Below are 19,337 nucleotides of genomic sequence, written 5' to 3' on the forward strand. Positions count from 1 at the left end.
GCTCAGCCCGCAAATGGTGGCTGTGGGTACCGGTAATGATGTCACATTTTTGTTGACATTCTGAAGTGGAAATTGTCAACAGAATATGTCTGAAGACCAACTACTGCTACAACATACCTCTGAAGCCGAAAGAAGCTGGCGTCATCAACAGAATGCATCTGAAGACCAATTATTGGCACAACGTACCTCTGAGACTTAAAGAAAGCAATGTTGTCGACAGAATATGTCTGAAGAACAGTCATCAACAAGTACTACCAATACTGGTAGGAACTGCCTTCATAGCGAAAATGAGGTAAATAAGGATGCAGTTATTGAACACAGTTGTGGTGGAATGACTGTTACATGTCAATTTCGCCTATCCTTAAATTTCTCTGATGAAAAACCATCTGATGGAAAATTTACTCTATGTTGTAGCAAAGGCAAAGTTTCTCCAAATGATACAAAATTTCCAGATTACCCAGCATATTTAAAACAATCTAAGGCTTAGGAAGAGCCACACTCAAGGGGCCGAAGGGCCACATGTGGCTCGTGAGCTGCAGTTTGCCAACCACGGGAGCAAATGACCTATTGATTTTGAACTATATTTTTAATATGTTGGCTCAGAGTGGTAATTACTAGAATTTCCACTGGAATGGTATAATATATCTTATAGAGTAGTCTGTGAAGGAATACTTTTTACTGACCACTTCTGAAGCTAGCCATATTTTTTATCTGTAAACCGGTGGACTTGGATTTGTTGATTTTACTGTAGGTAGCAATTCTTTAAGCTGCTAGAGAGCGCATATTTAGTGTATATGTGGGGTCTCATACTTTTAAAAATATTTTTTCTTTTAATTTTGTATGCCTAAATTGACAGAAACTACTAGAATTAGTCTTCTTTTAAAAAAAATTACTGATTTTTAGAGAGAGAGGAAGGAAGAGGGAGAAAATATTGATAATGACTGCCTTCTGCTCTAAGGAACAAGCCCACAACCTAGGCATGTGCCCCCACCAGGATTAATCTTAAGGTCCTTGCTGGTATGACTCTAAAAATTTAAATATGTATCCATCATAACATTAGCATGTTTAAGAAATAAGTAACAAGTGATTGTAATAATTTATTCACCAGAAAAATAAACATCTACATATTATATTGATATAATTTTTCTCCTTTATCCCCTTTTTACTATTAAAAAAGGAAAATTAATATAAGCATATAGTTTGTCTTTTACTGCTGTCCTTGGAAGCCATCTTTTAAAAATAAGGTTAAGCTACAACTTACTTACCTTACCTATTCTATTTGACCTGGTTTTTGAGCTATCTTTTTCATATGTTATCTGCTATTAACTGTAAGTAAACTATTTAATATCCTTGTGAAATGAAAATCCCATATAGCCAATGTCTTTACGCTATTGAATTTAAATGAAATAATACTAGCTTCCTGCTGGATGAATTCTAGGAGCTTTTTTTTAAAAAAATAAATCTTTATTGTTCAGATTATTACAGTTGTTCCTCTTCCCCCCCCCCCCCATAGCTCCCTCACCTCCACCCAGTTCCCACCCCACCCTCAGCCCTAACCCCCCCCCACTGTCCTCATCCATAGGTGTATGATTTTTGTCCAGTTTCTTCCCGCACCCCCCACACCCCTTTCCCCCCCAAGAATAGTCAGTCCATTCCCTTTCTGTGCCCCTGATTCTATTATATTCACCGGTTTATTCTGTTCATCAGATTTTTTATTCACTTGATTTTTAGATTCACTTGTTGATAGATGTGTATTTGTTGTTCATAATTTGTATCTTTACCTTTTTCTTCTTCTTCCTCTTCTTAAAGGATACCTTTCAGCATTTCATATAATACTAGTTTGGTGGTGATGAACTCCTTTAGCTTTTTCTTATCTGTGAAGCTCTTTATCTGACCTTCAATTCTGAATGATAGCTTTGCTCGATAAAGTAATCTTGGTTGTAGGTTCTTGGTATTCATCACTTTAATTATGATGTGTCTTGGTGTGATCCTCTTTGCATTCCTCTTATTTTTGGTTCTCTGCGCTTCCTGGACTTGTAAGTCTATTTCTTTCAGCAGGTAGGGGAAGTTTTCTGTCATTATTTCTTCAAATAGGTTTTCAATATCTTGCTCTCTCTCATCTTCTGGCACCCCCATAGTTCGGGTGTTGGTACGCTTCAAGTTGTCCCAGAGGCTCCTTACACTATCTTCATATTTTTGGATTCTTTCTTCTTTTTGCTTTTCCGGTTGGGTGTTTTATAACTTCTTCATATTTCAAATCTTTGACTTGATTCTTGTGATCCTCTGGTCTGCTGTTGGGAGTCTGTATAATATTCTTTATTTCAGTCAGTGTATGCTTAATTTCTTGTTGGTCCTTTTTCATAACCTCGAGGGTCTCACTAAATTTATCAGCGGTTTCTAGAAAATTCTTGAAAAACCTTATAAGTTTGGTTTTGAACTCTATATCCAGTAGTTTGCTTTCCTCCATTTCTGTCATTTGTGACCTGTTTCTTTGTCTCCGCATTTTTCATGCTTCCCTGTGTTGATAGAATGGCTTTCTGTGCTAGGTGTCCTATAGGGCTCAGTGGCTCAGCCTCCCCAATTACCTAAGGTGGACAGTCTTGATGCACCCCTTTGTGGGCTTTGTGCACAGTCTTGTAGTTAAGCCTTGATTGTTGTAGGTAACACTGGGAGGGATTGACCTCCAGGCCAATTGACTGTGAGAATCAGCTGTGTCTACAGTGGGAGAACTTCTGTGCTGGAGACACCCTTCTGGGGCAAGACTTGCTTTGGTGGGGATTTGGTGCTCACTTAGTCTTCCCCCTTAGTGTGTCCCTTATGGATCTGAGGAGTTGTAATCTGGATGGTCCCACTCTGACCCCTGGGTACACTGGCTCTTGGATCTCTAAGGAGGTGCTAATTTAGCCTCTGCCTGAGGCTACCCAGCAGGAGCTATGGAGCTATGGAGAGATCTGCAGATTCCTCTTCTTGTTTTGGGATTTGGAGGTGCTCAGATGAGGCCCAGCTGTGAACCAATGCAAGCTGCTGTGGGGCCTTGGGGCCTTCTTTTGGATGTTCTGGGTCTCTCTGACCCAGCTTCAGTTTGTTAGGTAATTTTAGATTGCAAAGGGCCAGGCCATTCATATGCAAAAGCCTCTGCACACAGCTTGGGTGGGGCAGGGTCTCATGGAATCAACAGGGTGGAGCAAACAGCTATGGCTGATCCTCAGCCCTGCCTTAAGTGGCCCGGGGTCTCAGTGTCTCAGTAATCGCTGCAAGCACCTTTGAGAGAAAGCCGCCCTCGAGTTCCGACCAATGCCAGACAGTCCAGTTTCTCCTGGTAGGAGTCTGGGTCCCTAGAGACTTGCCCAGAACTGGAGTTCAGAGCAGTCGGGAACTTGTGTCTCCCTCCAGTTTGAAAAAGACAACCGTGTCCTCAGTTGCCAGCCCTTTCCAGGTGTGCCTCTGTACCTCTGCACTTTACTTCCGCACCTCCTCTGAGTCTTGGTGTGCTTTTCTCTTTCCTTCTAGTTGTAGAATTTCCACTCAGCCAGCCTTCCTGTGGTTCTGGATGATGTCCGTTTTGTCTTTTAGTTGTATTTTTGAAGTGGTTGCGTGAGGCAGCAATTTCTGGTGTTTACCTTTGCCACCATCTTGGTTTCTCCTCTAGGAGTTCTTTAGGTAAATTAGGGTTCTCTTTATTTTTATTAGTTGGTATAAAATGTTTGATTATGTCACTGGGTGTCTTTTTTCTGTTAAGGAAGAGTATCATAATTATTTGGGACCAATTATGTGCAAGAAACTTAAGGAGATATGACAGGATTTTTAACTTCAAAGGCTTAATATCAAACTGACTATTAGAGTACATACCAATATAATCTGGTATATGGTAGGTGGCAAATGAGTGGTATAGATAGTGGTGCTCCAAGTGTTAATGATGAATTGGTTATTAAAGGTTTCACGAAGGATATAGGATATGAGTCAGGCCTAAATAAGACAGAAGAGTTAAGAGGCCATTCTAGGTATAAGGACTAAGAATGGATGTTCCTTGTACTAGCTTTTTAAAACATGGATTTAAGTAAGGAGTTGATATTGAAGGGGCTCAAATGATAAGCTAAAGAGTTTAAACTAGGTGTATTGGTTAATAATTTGGATTTTGTAATAAAAGAAAACACGATAATTTCAAGAGAAACATCAAAAGTGCTTTACTCAAAGTAATGTCCATCGCTAGCTACACATTTTCCCCGTCTTTCAGGTAATTTATGGATACCATCCCAATAGAACTTTTCTTGTTTTAAGGCAAACCATTCAAAGACCCAATTTTCCACTTCTTTGTACGTTTTGAAGTGCTGCTGAGAAAGGGCGTGTGCCATATATTGTAACAAGTGGTAATCTGAAGGAGCAAGGTCTGGTGAATACAGCGGGTGGGTTAATACTTCCCAGGCAAGATCTTTTTTTTTTTTTTTTAAATATATTTTATTGATTTTTTACAGAGAGGAAGGGAGAGAGATAGAGAGTCAGAAACATCGATGAGAGAGAAACATCTATCAGCTGCCTCCTGCACATCTCCCACTGGGGATGTGCCGGCAACCCAGGTACATGCCCTTGACCGGAATCGAACCTGGGACCTTTCAGTCCGCAGGCCGATGCTCTATCCACTGAGCCAAACCGGTTTCGGCCAGGCAAGATCTTTTAACGTGTCTTTAACTGGTTTTGAAGTGTGTGATTGTGTGTCATCATGAAGCAAAATTACTTTGCCGTGTTTTCTGGCACATTCTGGTAGTTTCACGATTAAAGCGTGGTTCAAATTGATTATTTGTTGTCGGTAGCGATCAGTATTAATGGTTTCACCTGGTTTTAGAAGCTCATAATACACCACACCTTCCTGATCCCACCAAATGCAGAGCATTTGGCCTTGCAGTCAATGTTGATGGTTGACCTGGATCAACCCATGATTTTGTGCATTTGGGATTCTCAAAATAAATCCACTTTTCATCGCCAGTCACACAATTCAATGCGAAAAAGACTTCCTTTCGTGCTGTTGAAGCAAGAATTTACGGATGACTTTTTGGTTTTCCATTCATCTTTCGTTCAGTTGATGTGGCACCCATTTTCCTTCCTTTAAAATCTTTCCCATTGCTTGTAAAGGATTGGAAATTGTTTGCTGAGCAACATTTAATCTTTCTGCAAGTTGTTTTTGAGTTTGACACGCGTCTTCATCCAATAATGCTTGTAATTGTTGGTCTTCAAACTTTTTTGGTTGACCTGGATGTTCTTTGTCTTTCACATCGAATTCATCACTTTTAAAGCGTTTAAACCAGTTTTCACAAGTATCTTGAGATGGAGCATGTTCACCATAAGCTTCTGAAGTATTCTGCAGCACTTTTCTTCAAAATAATGAATTAGTACTTCCTGCAAATGCTTTTTTTTTTGGCACAAAATTCGACATTTTAAACTGTAAAAATATCTATGATGTTCACACCTTCAGAAAACTTGACATATGAAGTTTTGAAGCTTGCTGTCAATACAACAAAGTAGCATACATATCAAATCACATATATATCAACATATGTGTAATTCCCATCTAGTGAAAAAAATCCGCATTATTAACCGGTACCCCTAGTAATTGGAAAGTAGAAAATAGTTTTGAGCAGTGGATGGTGATAAATAAGATTATAGTCCAGCTGGTGTTGCTCAGTGGTTGAGCATCTACCTATGAACTAGAAGGTCACCGGTTTGATATCTAGTCAGGGCAGATGCCCGGGTTGCAGGTCAATCTCCAGTAGAGGGCATGCAGGAGGCAACTGATCAATGTTTCTCACTCTAGCCAGTTTGGCTCAGTGGATAGAGCATCGGCCTGCAGACTAAAGGATCCCGGGTTTGATTCCAATTGAGGGCACATGTCCAGATTGCGGGCTCGATTCCCCAGTGGGAGGTGAGCAGGAGGCAGCCAATCAATGATTCTCATCATTGATGTTTCTATCTCTCCCTCCCTCTCCCTTCCTCTCTGAAATCAATAAAAATACATATATTTTTAAAAAACGTTTCTCATTGATGTTTCTATCCCTCTCCCTTCCTCCTAAAATCAATAAAACCATTTTTTAAACTGATATTTTGAGAGAGAGAATGGGAGAGAGAGAGAAACATTGATGTGAGGGCAAAACACCAATCAGTTGCCTCCTGCACAGTCCCTACTGGGGATTGAGCCCAAAACCCTGGCATGTGCCCTGACCAGGACTCGGACCGGTAACCTTTTGGTGCACAGGACTACACCCAACCTACTGAGCCATACTGGCCAGGGCAATAAAAACATATAAAAAAAGAAAAGAAATAGGATTGTTAAAATTTCTGTTGTTCAATTAGTTTTCCTTCTTAAATGAGAGGCACCACATAAGGTGATATTGACTATCTTTCATTAACTATGGATTAGACTGTACTAATATCCCATGCATAGGTTAGAAAATTGATATATTTTTTCAATATATTTTTATTGATTTCAGAGAGGAAGGGAAAGGGAGAGATAGAAACATCAGTGATGAGAGAGAATCATTGATTGGCTGCCTCTTGCACTCCCCCTACTGGGGATTGAGCCCACAACCCAGGCATGTGCCCTTGACTGGAATCGAACCCACGGGCCAATGCTCAAATCTGCTAGGGCAGAAAGTTGGTATCTTAAATGTGAGTTTTTGCCATATTTGTGGGAAATAAAGTTATTGTTCTGATCTACAAGCAGGTGTTACAATTATCCTTTTCCCAGCTGAAGGCAGTTTTTGGCTTTCTGCAGGTTTCTAACCTTGAATGCTGTGTTTTTCTAATGTATACATGCAAGTGTACAAGGAAAATGAGAGCTGTGGGTAATTACTTCACATAATGTTAAAGTCTCAGTGCAATGGAGAAAATTAATGACAAGCATTATAAAAATAAACTCCATTTGTTAGAAAAACAGAGTGAACACAAATAAAATAGGAAGAGCAACAGACAAGGTAGTACGGTTTTCCAAATTTTATAAATGAGACTATTATGTGAGTGATAATTGATGAAAATTTGGGAGATAGTTGAATGCTCAAAATTGTTTGGATAGGCTGACATACTTTTTCTGTCTTCAAAAATTTTTATAGTATAAGGGAAGAAAGTATAGCCTGACAGTTTCTCATAGAGACACACTCCTACCAGTTAAGATGGGATTATCTACATAAGACATTGTAAATTGTATTTCCACTTTACTAATATTATGTGAGGAACTTTGGGTAAATAAAGATAATTGGAGAATATTAGATACAATTGAAAATATGAAAAAGAATGAGGAAAAATATAAATTCATAATTTTACTCATGTAGGATATGCAGTAATGCTGACCTCGTCTCATCACCCTGATCTTTTTACCTTAATTTGCTTTATTGCATACATAATCATGCAGCTCTTTTCTTCCTTAAAGTTTTAAGGAAAATATGTTTTTTTTAAATTAAATCTTTATTGTTCAGATTACATTTGTTCCTCTTTTTTCCCCCCGCAACTCCCCTCCTCCCAGTTCCCACCCTACCCTCCGCCCTCACTGTCCTTATCCATAGGTGCACGATTTTTGTCCAGTCTCTTCCCGCATCTCCCACTCCCCTTTCCCCCCCAAGAATAGTCAGTCCATTCCCTTTCTATGTCCCTGACTCATTCTAATCACCAGTTCATTCTGTACATCAGATTATTTATTCACTTGATTCTTAGATTCACTTGTTGATAGATGTGTATTTGTTGTTCATAATTTGTATCTTTACCTTTTTCTTCTTCTTCCTCTTCTTAAAGGATACCTTTCAGCATTTTGTATAATACTGGTTTAGTGGTGATGAACTCCTTTAGCTTTTCCTTATCTGGGAAGCTCTTTATCTGACCTTCAATTCTGAATGATAGCTTTGCAGGATAAAGTAATCTTGGTTGTAGGTTCTTGGTATTCATCACTTTGAATATTTCTTGCCATTCCCTTCTGGCCTGCAAAGTTTCTGTTGAGAAATCAGCTGACAGTTGTATGGGTATTCCCTTGTAGGTAATTGAGTCTCTTTCTCTTGCTGCTCTTAAGATTCTCTCTTTGTCTTTTGCTCTTGGCATTTTAATTATGATGTGTCTTGGTGTGGTCCTCTTTGGATTCCTTTTGATGGGGTTCTCTGCACTTTCACCAGGTAGGGGAAGTTTTCTGTCATTATTTCTTCAAATAGGTTTTCAATATCTTGCTGTCTCTCATCTTCTGGTACCCCTATAATTCTGATGTTGGTGCATTTGAAACTGTCCCAGAGGCTCCTTACACTGTCTTCTTATTTTCGGATTCTTTTTTCATTTTGCTTTTCCGGTTGGGTGTTTTTTGCTTCTTTGCATTTCAAATCTTTGACTTGATTCTTGCGCTCCTCTGGTCTGCTGTTGGGTGTCTCTGCACTGCGCCTCCTCTAAGTCTCGGTATGGATTTCTCTTTTCTTCTAGTTGTAGAATCTCTCCTCAGCCAGTCTTCCTGTGGTTCTGGGTGATGTCCGTTCCGTCTTTTAGTTGTATTTTTGAAGTGGTTGTTCGAGGCAACAAACTCCAGCGTTAACCTATGCCGCCATCTTGGTTCTCTCCTCAGTTTTAAGGAAAATATTTAATGAAAGTGAAACATAACTGTGTTTAGTGGTAAGAATATATATTTTTTTGTTAAGGATATTCACTTGGATTATAAAAAATAGCATCAAAATTATCTCATTGTATACTTTTGTTTTGGGCTCGGTCCTGATTTGGGTCACTGGAGAATTCCCACAGGAATGAGGTTGGTTTAAGACTTTGTTTCTCAGCTTTACTTTCACTTTGGATTTGTGCACAGGATTAGTTTCACGTACTTTTTCTTTGTATACTCGGTGCACAGTGAAACTAGACCAAAAGTTGAGCTTTCCAAAGTTTTAGTCTAGGACTGCTTAGTACTACTAGGGTTTTGAAAAGTCCTTTATAGAAGAAGTCTCTGTCATTCAGTAACTTGTCTTGGATTGTGTGATTGCTGTCAGTGTTTGATAAATGGTGGGGTTGGAGGAGGGGGAGAGTGAGTAACCTCATTTCTGATAGATTCTGTCCAAAGTAAAAGGAAGAGCTTTTGTCCTCAGTTTATTTAACTAGATTTAACCCTACCATATCTGTCTGTTAGCTAGTGATAAAAAAGCCAACAAATAATTTTCTTTTGGGCCATATGTATAGTATTAGAAGAGAGCCTTTTATATTAAAGGCTTGTGTGTTCCCTTAGCTGCCATGGTGAACAGCCTACTGAGCTTATGTTACCTGATGAATAACTAGTCCAGATGGCTAAACTGTTGGAAGATATAAAACCAAAGCCAGTTACAGGAAACTATCCACTTTGCTCATTTGGGGGTAAGATCCATTGTGGTAACTTTCTCAATTTGTTTTAAAATTTAATTTTTAACTGTTTTCTTGATTTTTACCTAGGTTACAAAATATCCGTCTATGCTCGAGACCTACGAACTACATGTCCTACAAGAACGATCCAATGGTTTTTCATCCCTTGAAGATACATTAGAAGCATAAATATGGTGCCAAAAGAACTTTCTACCCTTCTCTGACTACGGTTCATTTGGACATACTTTTGTATTGAAAAGAGGTATACAGCCTGAGGCTATTCATTGTGGAGAGACTCTGTCGGGTAGGATAATGGACCATCCTAGTAGGGAGAAGGATGAAAGACAACGGACCACTAAACCCATGGCACAAAGGAGTACACACTGTTCCCGACCGACTGGCTCCTCAACATCCTCTGGGGTTCTTATGGTGGGACCCAACTTCAGGGTTGGCAAGAAGATAGGGTGTGGGAACTTCGGAGAGCTCAGATTAGGTAAGAACTTGATTACATCCGTGACTTCCACTAACTACAGCAGTAGCTATAATAGGCAGTGGCGTGTTTCACAGCAAGTGGTTTATAATTTTATGAGAAATTCTCTTAATTAAGAATTCTCTTAAGAACTAAAGAATTTGTGAATGAGATAGTCATTATCAGTTATAATTGTTATGCAAAGTTCATGTCTATGTGTATAGGCTTTTAAATTTTCCACCAATATTTTGGTGTAGGGAGATCTGCATACAGATAACAATAAAATGAAGATTCTGATTTAGTTGACCTAAAAGTTAGAGCCCTAAATGCTGTCTTTCTAACAGACTTCCAGGTGCTCTAGATGCTGCTGGCCCTGGAACCCCACACCTTGAGAAGGGAGTAAGGTCTTGTTTTAATTCAAACCTTGCCCCTGATAAGGCAATAATTCCCAAATTTAATCTGCAAGGATATATTCATCCTGTTTAGAGAGGCTTCCAACTGATACTGTGTTTGCATTTCTTCCTGGAAGTCCCAGCATCAGGATTGAGCTAAAATTTCAGGGAGAAATTACGCAAATGTTTTTTTCCCAACCAAGGAAATTGATTTAAAAAAAAAACAAAAAAACTCACATGAGGATATGTTTTTCATTGATTTTAAGGGAGGGAGGGAGGAAGGGAGGGAGACACATCAATGTGAGATATAAACATCGATACGTTGCCTCATGCATGTGTCCCAGTTGGGGATCGAACCTGTAATCGGGTATGTGCCCTAACCTGAAATCGAACCAGTCACCCTTCAGTGCACGGGATGACACTTTAACCACTGCGCAACACTGGCCAGGGTATGTGGAAATGGATTTTTTAATTTAAAGTATAAATTTATGAGTGAGATGATGAATAATGACAAAATCAACCAGTTTGAAGTTGTGAAATTGGGAAGAGGGTATATTGGCTGTTTATTTATAATTCACCTCCTAGGTGAATGAAGAAGAGAAAATGAAAGATCTTATAAATGTATGAAGGTGGACATCAGCTTCAAGAATGAAGAGGTCCCCTTTTAGGCTAAAGTGTTTTCCTTTTCTTCATAAACATTGAGGCTATGATTATTATGAAGATTCCTTATAGGAGACTTTGGCTCTTGGGGCAATGGGAGTATAGGGTATTGCTTATTACCTCTGCTGCTTCTAATGATTCTGCAAAAGAAGATGGAAAAAGTCTTACCTTTGATCCTCCATCGAGAGATTCAGGGAAACATCATTGCACCAGCCAGAGATCACTGGCTGCAAAATTGATCACTGGAGCTGAGAATGAATTTATTTTTATTGGTAGAAGGTAGGATAATGAAAGGCTCTTCACATTTAGTGGTATTCATGTTCAGGTTAGCAAAGCCAGCAGATGCTTCTGAGAATAGGAGTAATGTGTACAATTTCATACTTGAGTTCCTAGCAACTACTGAATTGCTTTAGCAACTAGTTTAATGAACATTCATTTACATAATGGATTGACTTTGCTCCAGCATCACAGTAATATTTGAATTAAATAAATTATGACATAAATATCCACAAAATTACTGCTGAGAGGCAGTTTATAATGCATATAAATCCATGAACAGGCAAACCTTGTTCTACATCGTCTCTTATCTCAAACAATGCGCTTCTCCACCTGACAACCCTTTCATGCTGATACCTGTCACACATCTCTCAGGTGACAGAGGAGAAAATGTGAGAAAATATGAGTCAGCTTACCGCTATTAACATTTCAGGATATTGTGCTGTGAATATTTTCATGTATTTTTTGCTTTTGTTACTGCTTATTATTATTAAATTTTCATTTTTTAATGTACATTTCATTTCCTTTTTGTTAAATTTTCATTTACATTTTATGTTCTTTTTGTTTTTAAAGTTTATTAGAAAAACAGTACATTAGACATGTACTGTATCTAAGAAAGGTTAAAACAGGAAATAATTTGGGTGTCTGGAACAAATTAATTCACTTTACATTATTCCTAATAGGAAAAAATGATTTGGTTTTCAAACAAATCACTTCTCGAACAGCCTTTGGAATGAATTAAGTTCAAGAACCGAGGTTCCATTGTTCTAATACATGCAACAAAACAGATGAATCACAGACGTAATGTTAAGCAAAAGAAGGCAGACACAAAAGAGAGGTTTATTATATAATTACGTTCAGAGATATTTAAAATAGGCCAAACTAATTTCTTGCGATTACAATCAAAATAGATTATTTTGGGTGGCGATAGATGAGGGTTATTGATTGTGAAGAGGCACAAGAAAACTTACTAGCGTGCTGAAAATGTTCTCTCCCAAGGTAGTTACATGGTCATGTGTATGGATATGTAAAAATACACTGAGCTGTGTGCTTTGTGCACTTTACTTCATGTTAGTTACACCTCAATAAAAAAGAAAAATAAGTGTTAAAAATTATTTACAGGCATATCATTTGTACAAGAGGATTAAAGTTTGATTTTAAGAGTATGTGTCAGTGATCCTTATACAGCTTTTCACCTGTTCCTCAGGAGCAGCTGCTTCCTAATCATTGAAAGGTCCCGGATTCGATTCCGGTCAAGAGTACGTGCCTTGGTTGCAGGCTCGATCCCCCGCCCTGGTCGGGGTGTGTGCGGGAGGCAACCATTCGGTGTGTCTCTGTCACACCGATGTTTCTCTCTTGTCTCTCCCCCTCCCACTCTCTCTAAAAATCAATGGAAAAAATATTCTCAGGTGAGGATTTAAAAAAAAAAAAAAGGCTTCTTGATTTAACTACTAATTGCCTCAAGTTCTTTGGTTGGATTTTACTTTTTATAAGTTCTAGGTAGTAACTTATAAATGTACTACTTTCACTTTAGTTAGCTAGAGATCTAACTAAAACTGAGAACCCGAGGCTGTATGTCCCTTTATTGGTGTGACTGAGAACTGAGATGCTGGTTCTTTGCATTAGTGCTGTGTCTGATGAAGCTTACGGTAAATGTTGTCTCTGTAGGTGACTTACTGAAACAGGAAGTCTTCATGTAGTGGTTTTTATGGGCAGTATCACATCCAGGACTGCTGTTTCAAATGGGCTGAGTTTAGGTGTAAACTCAGTTTTTGTAAGTTCCAAAAACTACTATGTAATGCAGAGTGTTTTTTTTGTTTTTTTGTTTTTTAACAACACTAAAAGAACCCATAGCCAAGAAGGGAGCTTTGGGAAGCATTGTGGATTTTGTGCAACAGATGCTAAAAGTTTTGGGATTGTGCCATCTCATCAATGGTACTTTTTACCTGTTAAACTGCCTGCCTCTCTCACATATATATCAGATACATCAATATTTAGCTGAAGCAGTCATTCATTTTAAATGGGCAGAATTTTAACTGTATGTAATTAAGTTCTTCCAGAGCAAATGTTTGAGTACTCTCTCAGGATAGTGGTTGAGTGATTGTCTAGCTTTCCACATGTGGCAGCATTTTGTGTTGTCCTGTTCGGTCTAAATGATGTTCTCTAACAAAGGAATTTATTAGAGTAATGCATAACTCAAGAGAATTATCCAGTCACCTCCAGTGCCTCTTAGGTGTAAGGATAATTGCTTTGTCAGAGGGTGACATGTGTTCAGTTCTTCGATGCCCTCAGAGAAAAAAAGCAAACGTAAGCAAGCTAGCAATTTGTGATATATCAGCCATCATGTTTGGTGGTACGGAGGCTGTTTCATTTATTATATTTCTGTGAGTATATTCTTTTATATAGATATGAAAATTGAAGATGAGGGGCATTTCAAAATTAGTCTATTATTTTTAGATTTCATGAGAACTTGGAGGAAGGCATCCTGGTGGAGTGGAATGACTATTGCCTACTCTCTTGGTTCTCTTTCTGTTCTCTACTGATTGAACATAATTTTTGACCCTTCTCTTTTCCTTATCCCTCATGATTACATGTGGTTAGATTTTTCTTCCAAATGCCTTCTGGCCAGGTAGCTCAGTTGGTTAGAGCATTGTCCCAATATGCCAAGGTTGCAGGTTCGATCCCCAGTCAGGGCACATACAAGAAGCAACCAGTGCATGCATAAATAAGTGGAACAACAAAATGCCTTGATTATAAATCCTGTTTTTAAGTCATTCTCTTTCAGAAAGTATTGCCTCATACCTACAATAATAAAAGTAATAAAAATTAGACTTATCACCTTGTAGTTTACAAAGTACTTTCATATAATTTTCATGTAATTTTCATAATCACACTGTATATGGTAGATACCATTGAAATGTTCTGCTATAAAAACTTCCTATTTATTTTACTTGTAGGTATTCTCTCTTATACACTGGGGCCAGATGAGTACTTTAAAAATACAGCTTTCACCATTATGCTTTTCCTCTTAGCTAATGAGATCTTTGGTGGTTTCAAAGCATGTTGAATAATAAAATCAAAAGTCCTATATTTGCATTTAGAATTATCCATAATTTGATAACAGCCTTCTTTTTTTATTGTCCTGAAACTTTCTCAGAAGAACCTTCTTTGTATATCAAGTCAGATTGGTTCGCTTCAGCAAACATCTGTTACCTCTTATATATCAGATACTATCTTATTGCTAGGGATAAAAAGATTAGTTGAACATTCTTCTTGTCCTTTGGAAATTTGTGTCTAATGGAGGTAAAAAGATATATGCATAGCTAATTGTAATATATGTGGAAGTTTATGGAACTGGGTGCTGCCTCAGTTCTTTATAAACTGTATTTAGAAAAGGGATATTTTAAAGGAATCCCCCCAAAATGGGAGAGTAGATAAAAACAGATGAGAAATGTTAACAAAATTTTGGAAGCTGGAAAGCAGATAGCTAAGTGGTAGCTGATTTAGCAGTCCAGAGAAAGCTGAATGATTGAAAGGGTAGGCCAGTTTGTAACATAAAATACACTGGATAGGCTCAAGAATTGGAGACACTAGGAACTTCAGAAAGTTAGGATGCAAAAGGAGCCAAAAATAGGAAGCCTAGTTGCAGGTCTATATGTGAAGCTGTTGGATAACTAAACCTCTTCCTTCCTGGCACCACCTCCCCCTGCAGCTTCCCTTTCCCATCCTCACGGGAGATGGAAGGTTTACACTGTTGAAGGTGAACTACACTGAAAACTGGCCTTGGCTGAACCTGGGGAAAATGAGAAAAAGTTACCCACTGATTAGTGAGAAACCCCCTCCCCCCCAGACTCTGGAAGAAACAAATCCAAAGTGCTTGGGGTTTCTTTGAACACTTTTTCTTCAAAAGAAATATGTGCATAATTTCTATAATATAATTAAGTTGTTTTATTGTGACCAAACCATTTTTAGCCTATACCATCTACTTTCTCATTTTTTGTTAGATTGCTCATGTAGTTTCTTCTCCTGAGATGCCTTTCTACCTTCTTCAACTTAAAATCCTTCTAATTTTTTTACTCTTGAGAGAGGTGGCCTGAAGGAACTGCCTGGGACTCTAGCAGCCCTTTTCTCACTCAGCCACAGTCTCCGCTGTGTTTTTTGTTTGTTTCGTTTTGTTTGTTTTGTATGTGTGTTTATTGATTTGAGAAAGAAACATCGATTTGTTGTTCCATTTAGTTGTGTATTCATTGATTGTTTCCTGTATGTGCCCTGACTGGATATCGAACCCACAACCTGGGAATATGGGGACATTACTCTAACCAACTCAGCTACCCAGCCAAGGCTAATCTCTGCTGGTTTTTACACCCAGAAGTTATAGGGACTTTTCTTCCTGGCATTGGAACCCTGGGTTGGGACCCCTCCCTCCTCAGCAGTGACTTCCACAGTTGATATATTTATCCTGATTTTTATCTGCCACATGTTTGTGTGGTATACCAACCCATTCCATGTCTTCGCCCTTCCTACCAGTCTGGATGTGGCTTCTTTATATCCTTAGTTGTAGGGCTTCCACTCAGCTAGATTTCAAGTGGTTTTGAGTGATGATTGTTCTGTAGGTTAGTTATAATTTTGATGTCTATACAAGTAACTTTTAATCAGTTAAGGTTTGGGGTGTCTGAGATGTGTAGAGCATGGTCTTAAGCACCATAGGACATGGATAGAACTCTTAGGTAAAATCTCTACTCCTCAAGATATTTGTAGTCTAGCTGACTAAGGTAGTACAAATATATAAGAAACAACATAAAGTCCAATGCAGTGACTATATATTGTATACAAAACACTAGGGAGGAATTGAAGCCTTCAAGAATCAGTGGGGTTAGGGAGGTGAAGGTAGCTAAGTACCCAGCATGCAATATGGACTCATTCAGTGATAGTTATTGCTCTTATCCTCATCCTCACTGCCAAATTCCTATTCTAAATGTTTAGGAGAATATTGATTTTATTTATACAAGTAGAGAGCTTGAGAGGAAAAATTGTTATTATTTCAGGAAGAACTTTAAGATGTTTAAATGTTGTTAGAGAGCTGTTTCCTGCACATAGTGAAAGATACAGATCTAGAGTTTCTAGTGAAGGGTCAAAACAGCTTTGAGAATCATTTCCTTATATACAGTAGATAAGTTTTTCAAAAGGTGATTGGGACAATAGTTGGTTTTATTTCACACTGTTCTTTATACCAACTAATATTGACACTAAATACCATGATAAAAAATATAAAATCCCCATTTGTCAGTGAGTTGGAAAAATGAGGGTGTGTGTTTATTGTGCAAGAGTTAAAACCTCTGTGTCTTTGAAATTCTGGATTTTTTTTTCTTGCTTAATCTCATGGTTTAATAGTTAGGGGATATTAAAAAATAAAATGTGCATATGTGAGAGAGATAAATAGATTTTAAAAATATTCTTATGTCTGAATTTTCAAATTCTCAAGCTGTTTTTTGTTCTTGTCTTGCTGGGTCTTACCATCTTTATTTAGCATTTCAGTTATAAATCATGTTTTATATATGTGAACAGCTTTGGGAATGTGACCTTTCTCATGACCCTGTAAGCTATGATTTTGCTTTGTATTTCCCGGAATAAGTGTCACTAAAACATACATTTTGGTTTTTTTCCTAGGTAAAAACCTCTACACCAATGAATATGTAGCTATCAAACTGGTGAGTAGAATCTATATTTGTACTAAGTGTATTTTGGTGCTCTCACCCTCACATATAATTTTTTTACAGGAAATAATTGTGAGCATTTACAAAAATACTGTTCTTTTTCTCTTACATATGATCCCATAAAGTAATTTTCCTTCAACTATGTATAGTGTTACAGCATGAATTACTGTATACTATATAACATTAAATGATACTTACTATAGTTTAGCCATGATGAATCAAAAATAGTTAATAAAAAATTGCTGGAAGAAAAAAAATCATTGTAAAACTAGTAATTTTTGTGAACTTTATACCTTTCACAGTGCTACTTAAAAGATAAAATCATTTCCCCTGGCCAGTGTTACTCACTTGATTGAGCATTGTCCCAGGCACTGCAAGTTCACTAGTTCAGTTCCTAGTCAGGGCACATACCCAGGTTGTGGGTTTGATCCCTAGTTGGGGTATGTTCAGGAGGCAATCAATCAATGTTTCTCTTGCATCAGTGTTTCTCTCTTCCTCCTTCCCTCACTTTCCCTTCCGCTCTCTCTCTAAAATCAATGACAACATAGTTTTTAAAAAGATAAATTCATTTGAAAATTTTATCATTTTTGTGACTGATTCCTTTTTAAAATGTAATGTATTTATTAATATACTTAGTACAGAAATAAAATTGATCATCTAATCATTGTCTTCAAAAGCTGCCAAACATGAAAAGCACATCATGTGGTCAAATTTGAAGCAAAGAGAGGAGACCCAAGATGGTGGCATAGGTAAATGCAGATGCTGCCTCCCACAACCACATCAAAATTACAACTAAAATACAGAACAGCTATCATTCAAAACCACCTGAAATCTGGCTGAATGGAAGTGCTACAACTAGAGAAGTGAAGAAGAAAGCACACTGAGACTGGTAGGAGGGGCAGAGATTCTGAAATATGCTGGTCAGACACCCATGTGTGGCATTTTTTTAAATTGGGAGGGATCTCTTAGCTGCAGAGGCCTCCCGTGAGGAGCAGGGGGTCCCATACCAGACGCCCAGCTCAGGGTTCCAGAGTTGAGAAGAGGAGCCCCCATAACTTCAGGCTATAAAAACCAGCAGTTATTGTGCCTGAGGGACACGGAGGCTGCTGTAGACCCAGGCAGTTCCTCTTAAAGGGCCGGCAAATGAACTTACATGGACCCGCTCCCTCTGAGCTCCAGCTTTGGGTCAGCAGCTTGGGGGATCCAGGAATAGAGGGAGACACATGGGGAGGAACTGCATTATCTGGCATCAGAGTAAGAACTCAGGGACAGCTTTCTCCTAGACATGGGTGCTTTCATGGGATCATTGTTCTTATACTGAGACTTCCTCCGTTGCAGAGCTGACAGCCATATATGAATTTCCATCAGCCTGACTCACACTGTTTTTTTCACCCTGGTGATTCCCTGAGACCCAGCCCCATTCAATTTGCAGCCTCACCCAAGCTGTTTGCAGCAGCTTTCCCATTTGTATGGCCTGTCCTGGCTCAGACTTCAGACTTTCCTAAAATCTCTCAAACAGCAAGCAGCTGGCATCAGCAAGACCTGGCACTAGCAACAGCCTGCCTTGCTTCACAGCTTGGCCGTTCCTGGGCACTTCTAAGCCCAACACAAGTAACAGCCACCTGCAGATCCCTCTGTAGCTCCTGACGTGTGGCCCCAGAGCCAGGCACCTGGTGGACAGCTTCAGACCATACCATATTAGAACTCTACATACCCATGAGCCATACACTCGAGGAGCAGACTCAGTGAGCACCAGAGCCCCACTGAAGCAAGTACTGCTCCACAGGGGTCTCTTCTGTAAAGCAACTCTTCCACTATAGTCCAAGCTGGTCCTCACAAGCCATTTGGATGGAGGTCAGCTCCTTCTAGTGATGCCAAGAGCAATCAAGGCTCAACTACAACAAGACTGTGCACACAGCCCACACAGGGGCGCACCTAGAGTGCCCAACTCGGGTGACTGGGGAGGCTGAGCCACTGTGCCCTACAGTACACCTACAACACAAGGCCACTCTACCAGTTCCAGGAGACATAGCAGCTCTACCTAATACGTAGAAACAAGCACAAGGAAGCAGCCAAAATGTGGAGACAAGAAACATCACAAAACGCCGAAACCGGTTTGGCTCAGTGGATAGAGCGTCGGCCTGTGGACTGAAGGGTCCCAGGTTCGATTCCGGTCAAGGGCATGTACCTGGGTTGCGGGCACATCCCCAGTAGGAGATGTGCAGGAGGCAGCTGATCGATGTTTCTAACTCTCTATCTCTCTCTCTTCCTCTCTGTAAAAAATCAATAAAATATATTTAAAAAAAAAAAAGAAACATCACAAATGAAAGAACAGAAGAAATCTCCAGAAAAACACTGAAATGGAAGCAAGCAAACTATTAGATATAGAGTTCAAAACAATGGTTATAAGGATGCTCAAGGATCTTAATGAGAGCTTCAAGGGAGTTAGTGAGACTTTCAAGGATCTCAATGAGAATTTTAAAGACATGAAAA

At 38.9% G+C, this 19,337-nt stretch overlaps 1 protein-coding gene across 6 annotated transcripts in view; it reads left to right on the plus strand.

Annotated features, from left to right (window-relative positions):
- CSNK1G1 (casein kinase 1 gamma 1) overlaps positions 1-19,337 on the plus strand; it is a 164,318-nt gene that overhangs the window by 48,427 nt on the left and 96,554 nt on the right. For all 6 annotated transcript variants that reach the window (XR_011472207.1, XM_070421106.1, XM_070421148.1 and 3 more), the window contains exons 2-3: positions 9,424-9,826; positions 16,798-16,838. Coding sequence is in view for 5 of the 6 variants with exons in the window: in XM_070421106.1 (XP_070277207.1) it covers positions 9,646-9,826; positions 16,798-16,838 (222 nt within the window). In the remaining variant the exon portion in view is untranslated. The remainder of the gene's footprint in view (positions 1-9,423; positions 9,827-16,797; positions 16,839-19,337) is intronic.

Source organism: Myotis yumanensis, unplaced genomic scaffold (assembly GCF_028538775.1).
Source record: "Myotis yumanensis isolate MYYU_CA2020_CCGP unplaced genomic scaffold, mMyoYum1.0.hap1 SCAF_1, whole genome shotgun sequence".
Taxonomy (NCBI): domain Eukaryota; kingdom Metazoa; phylum Chordata; class Mammalia; order Chiroptera; family Vespertilionidae; genus Myotis; species Myotis yumanensis.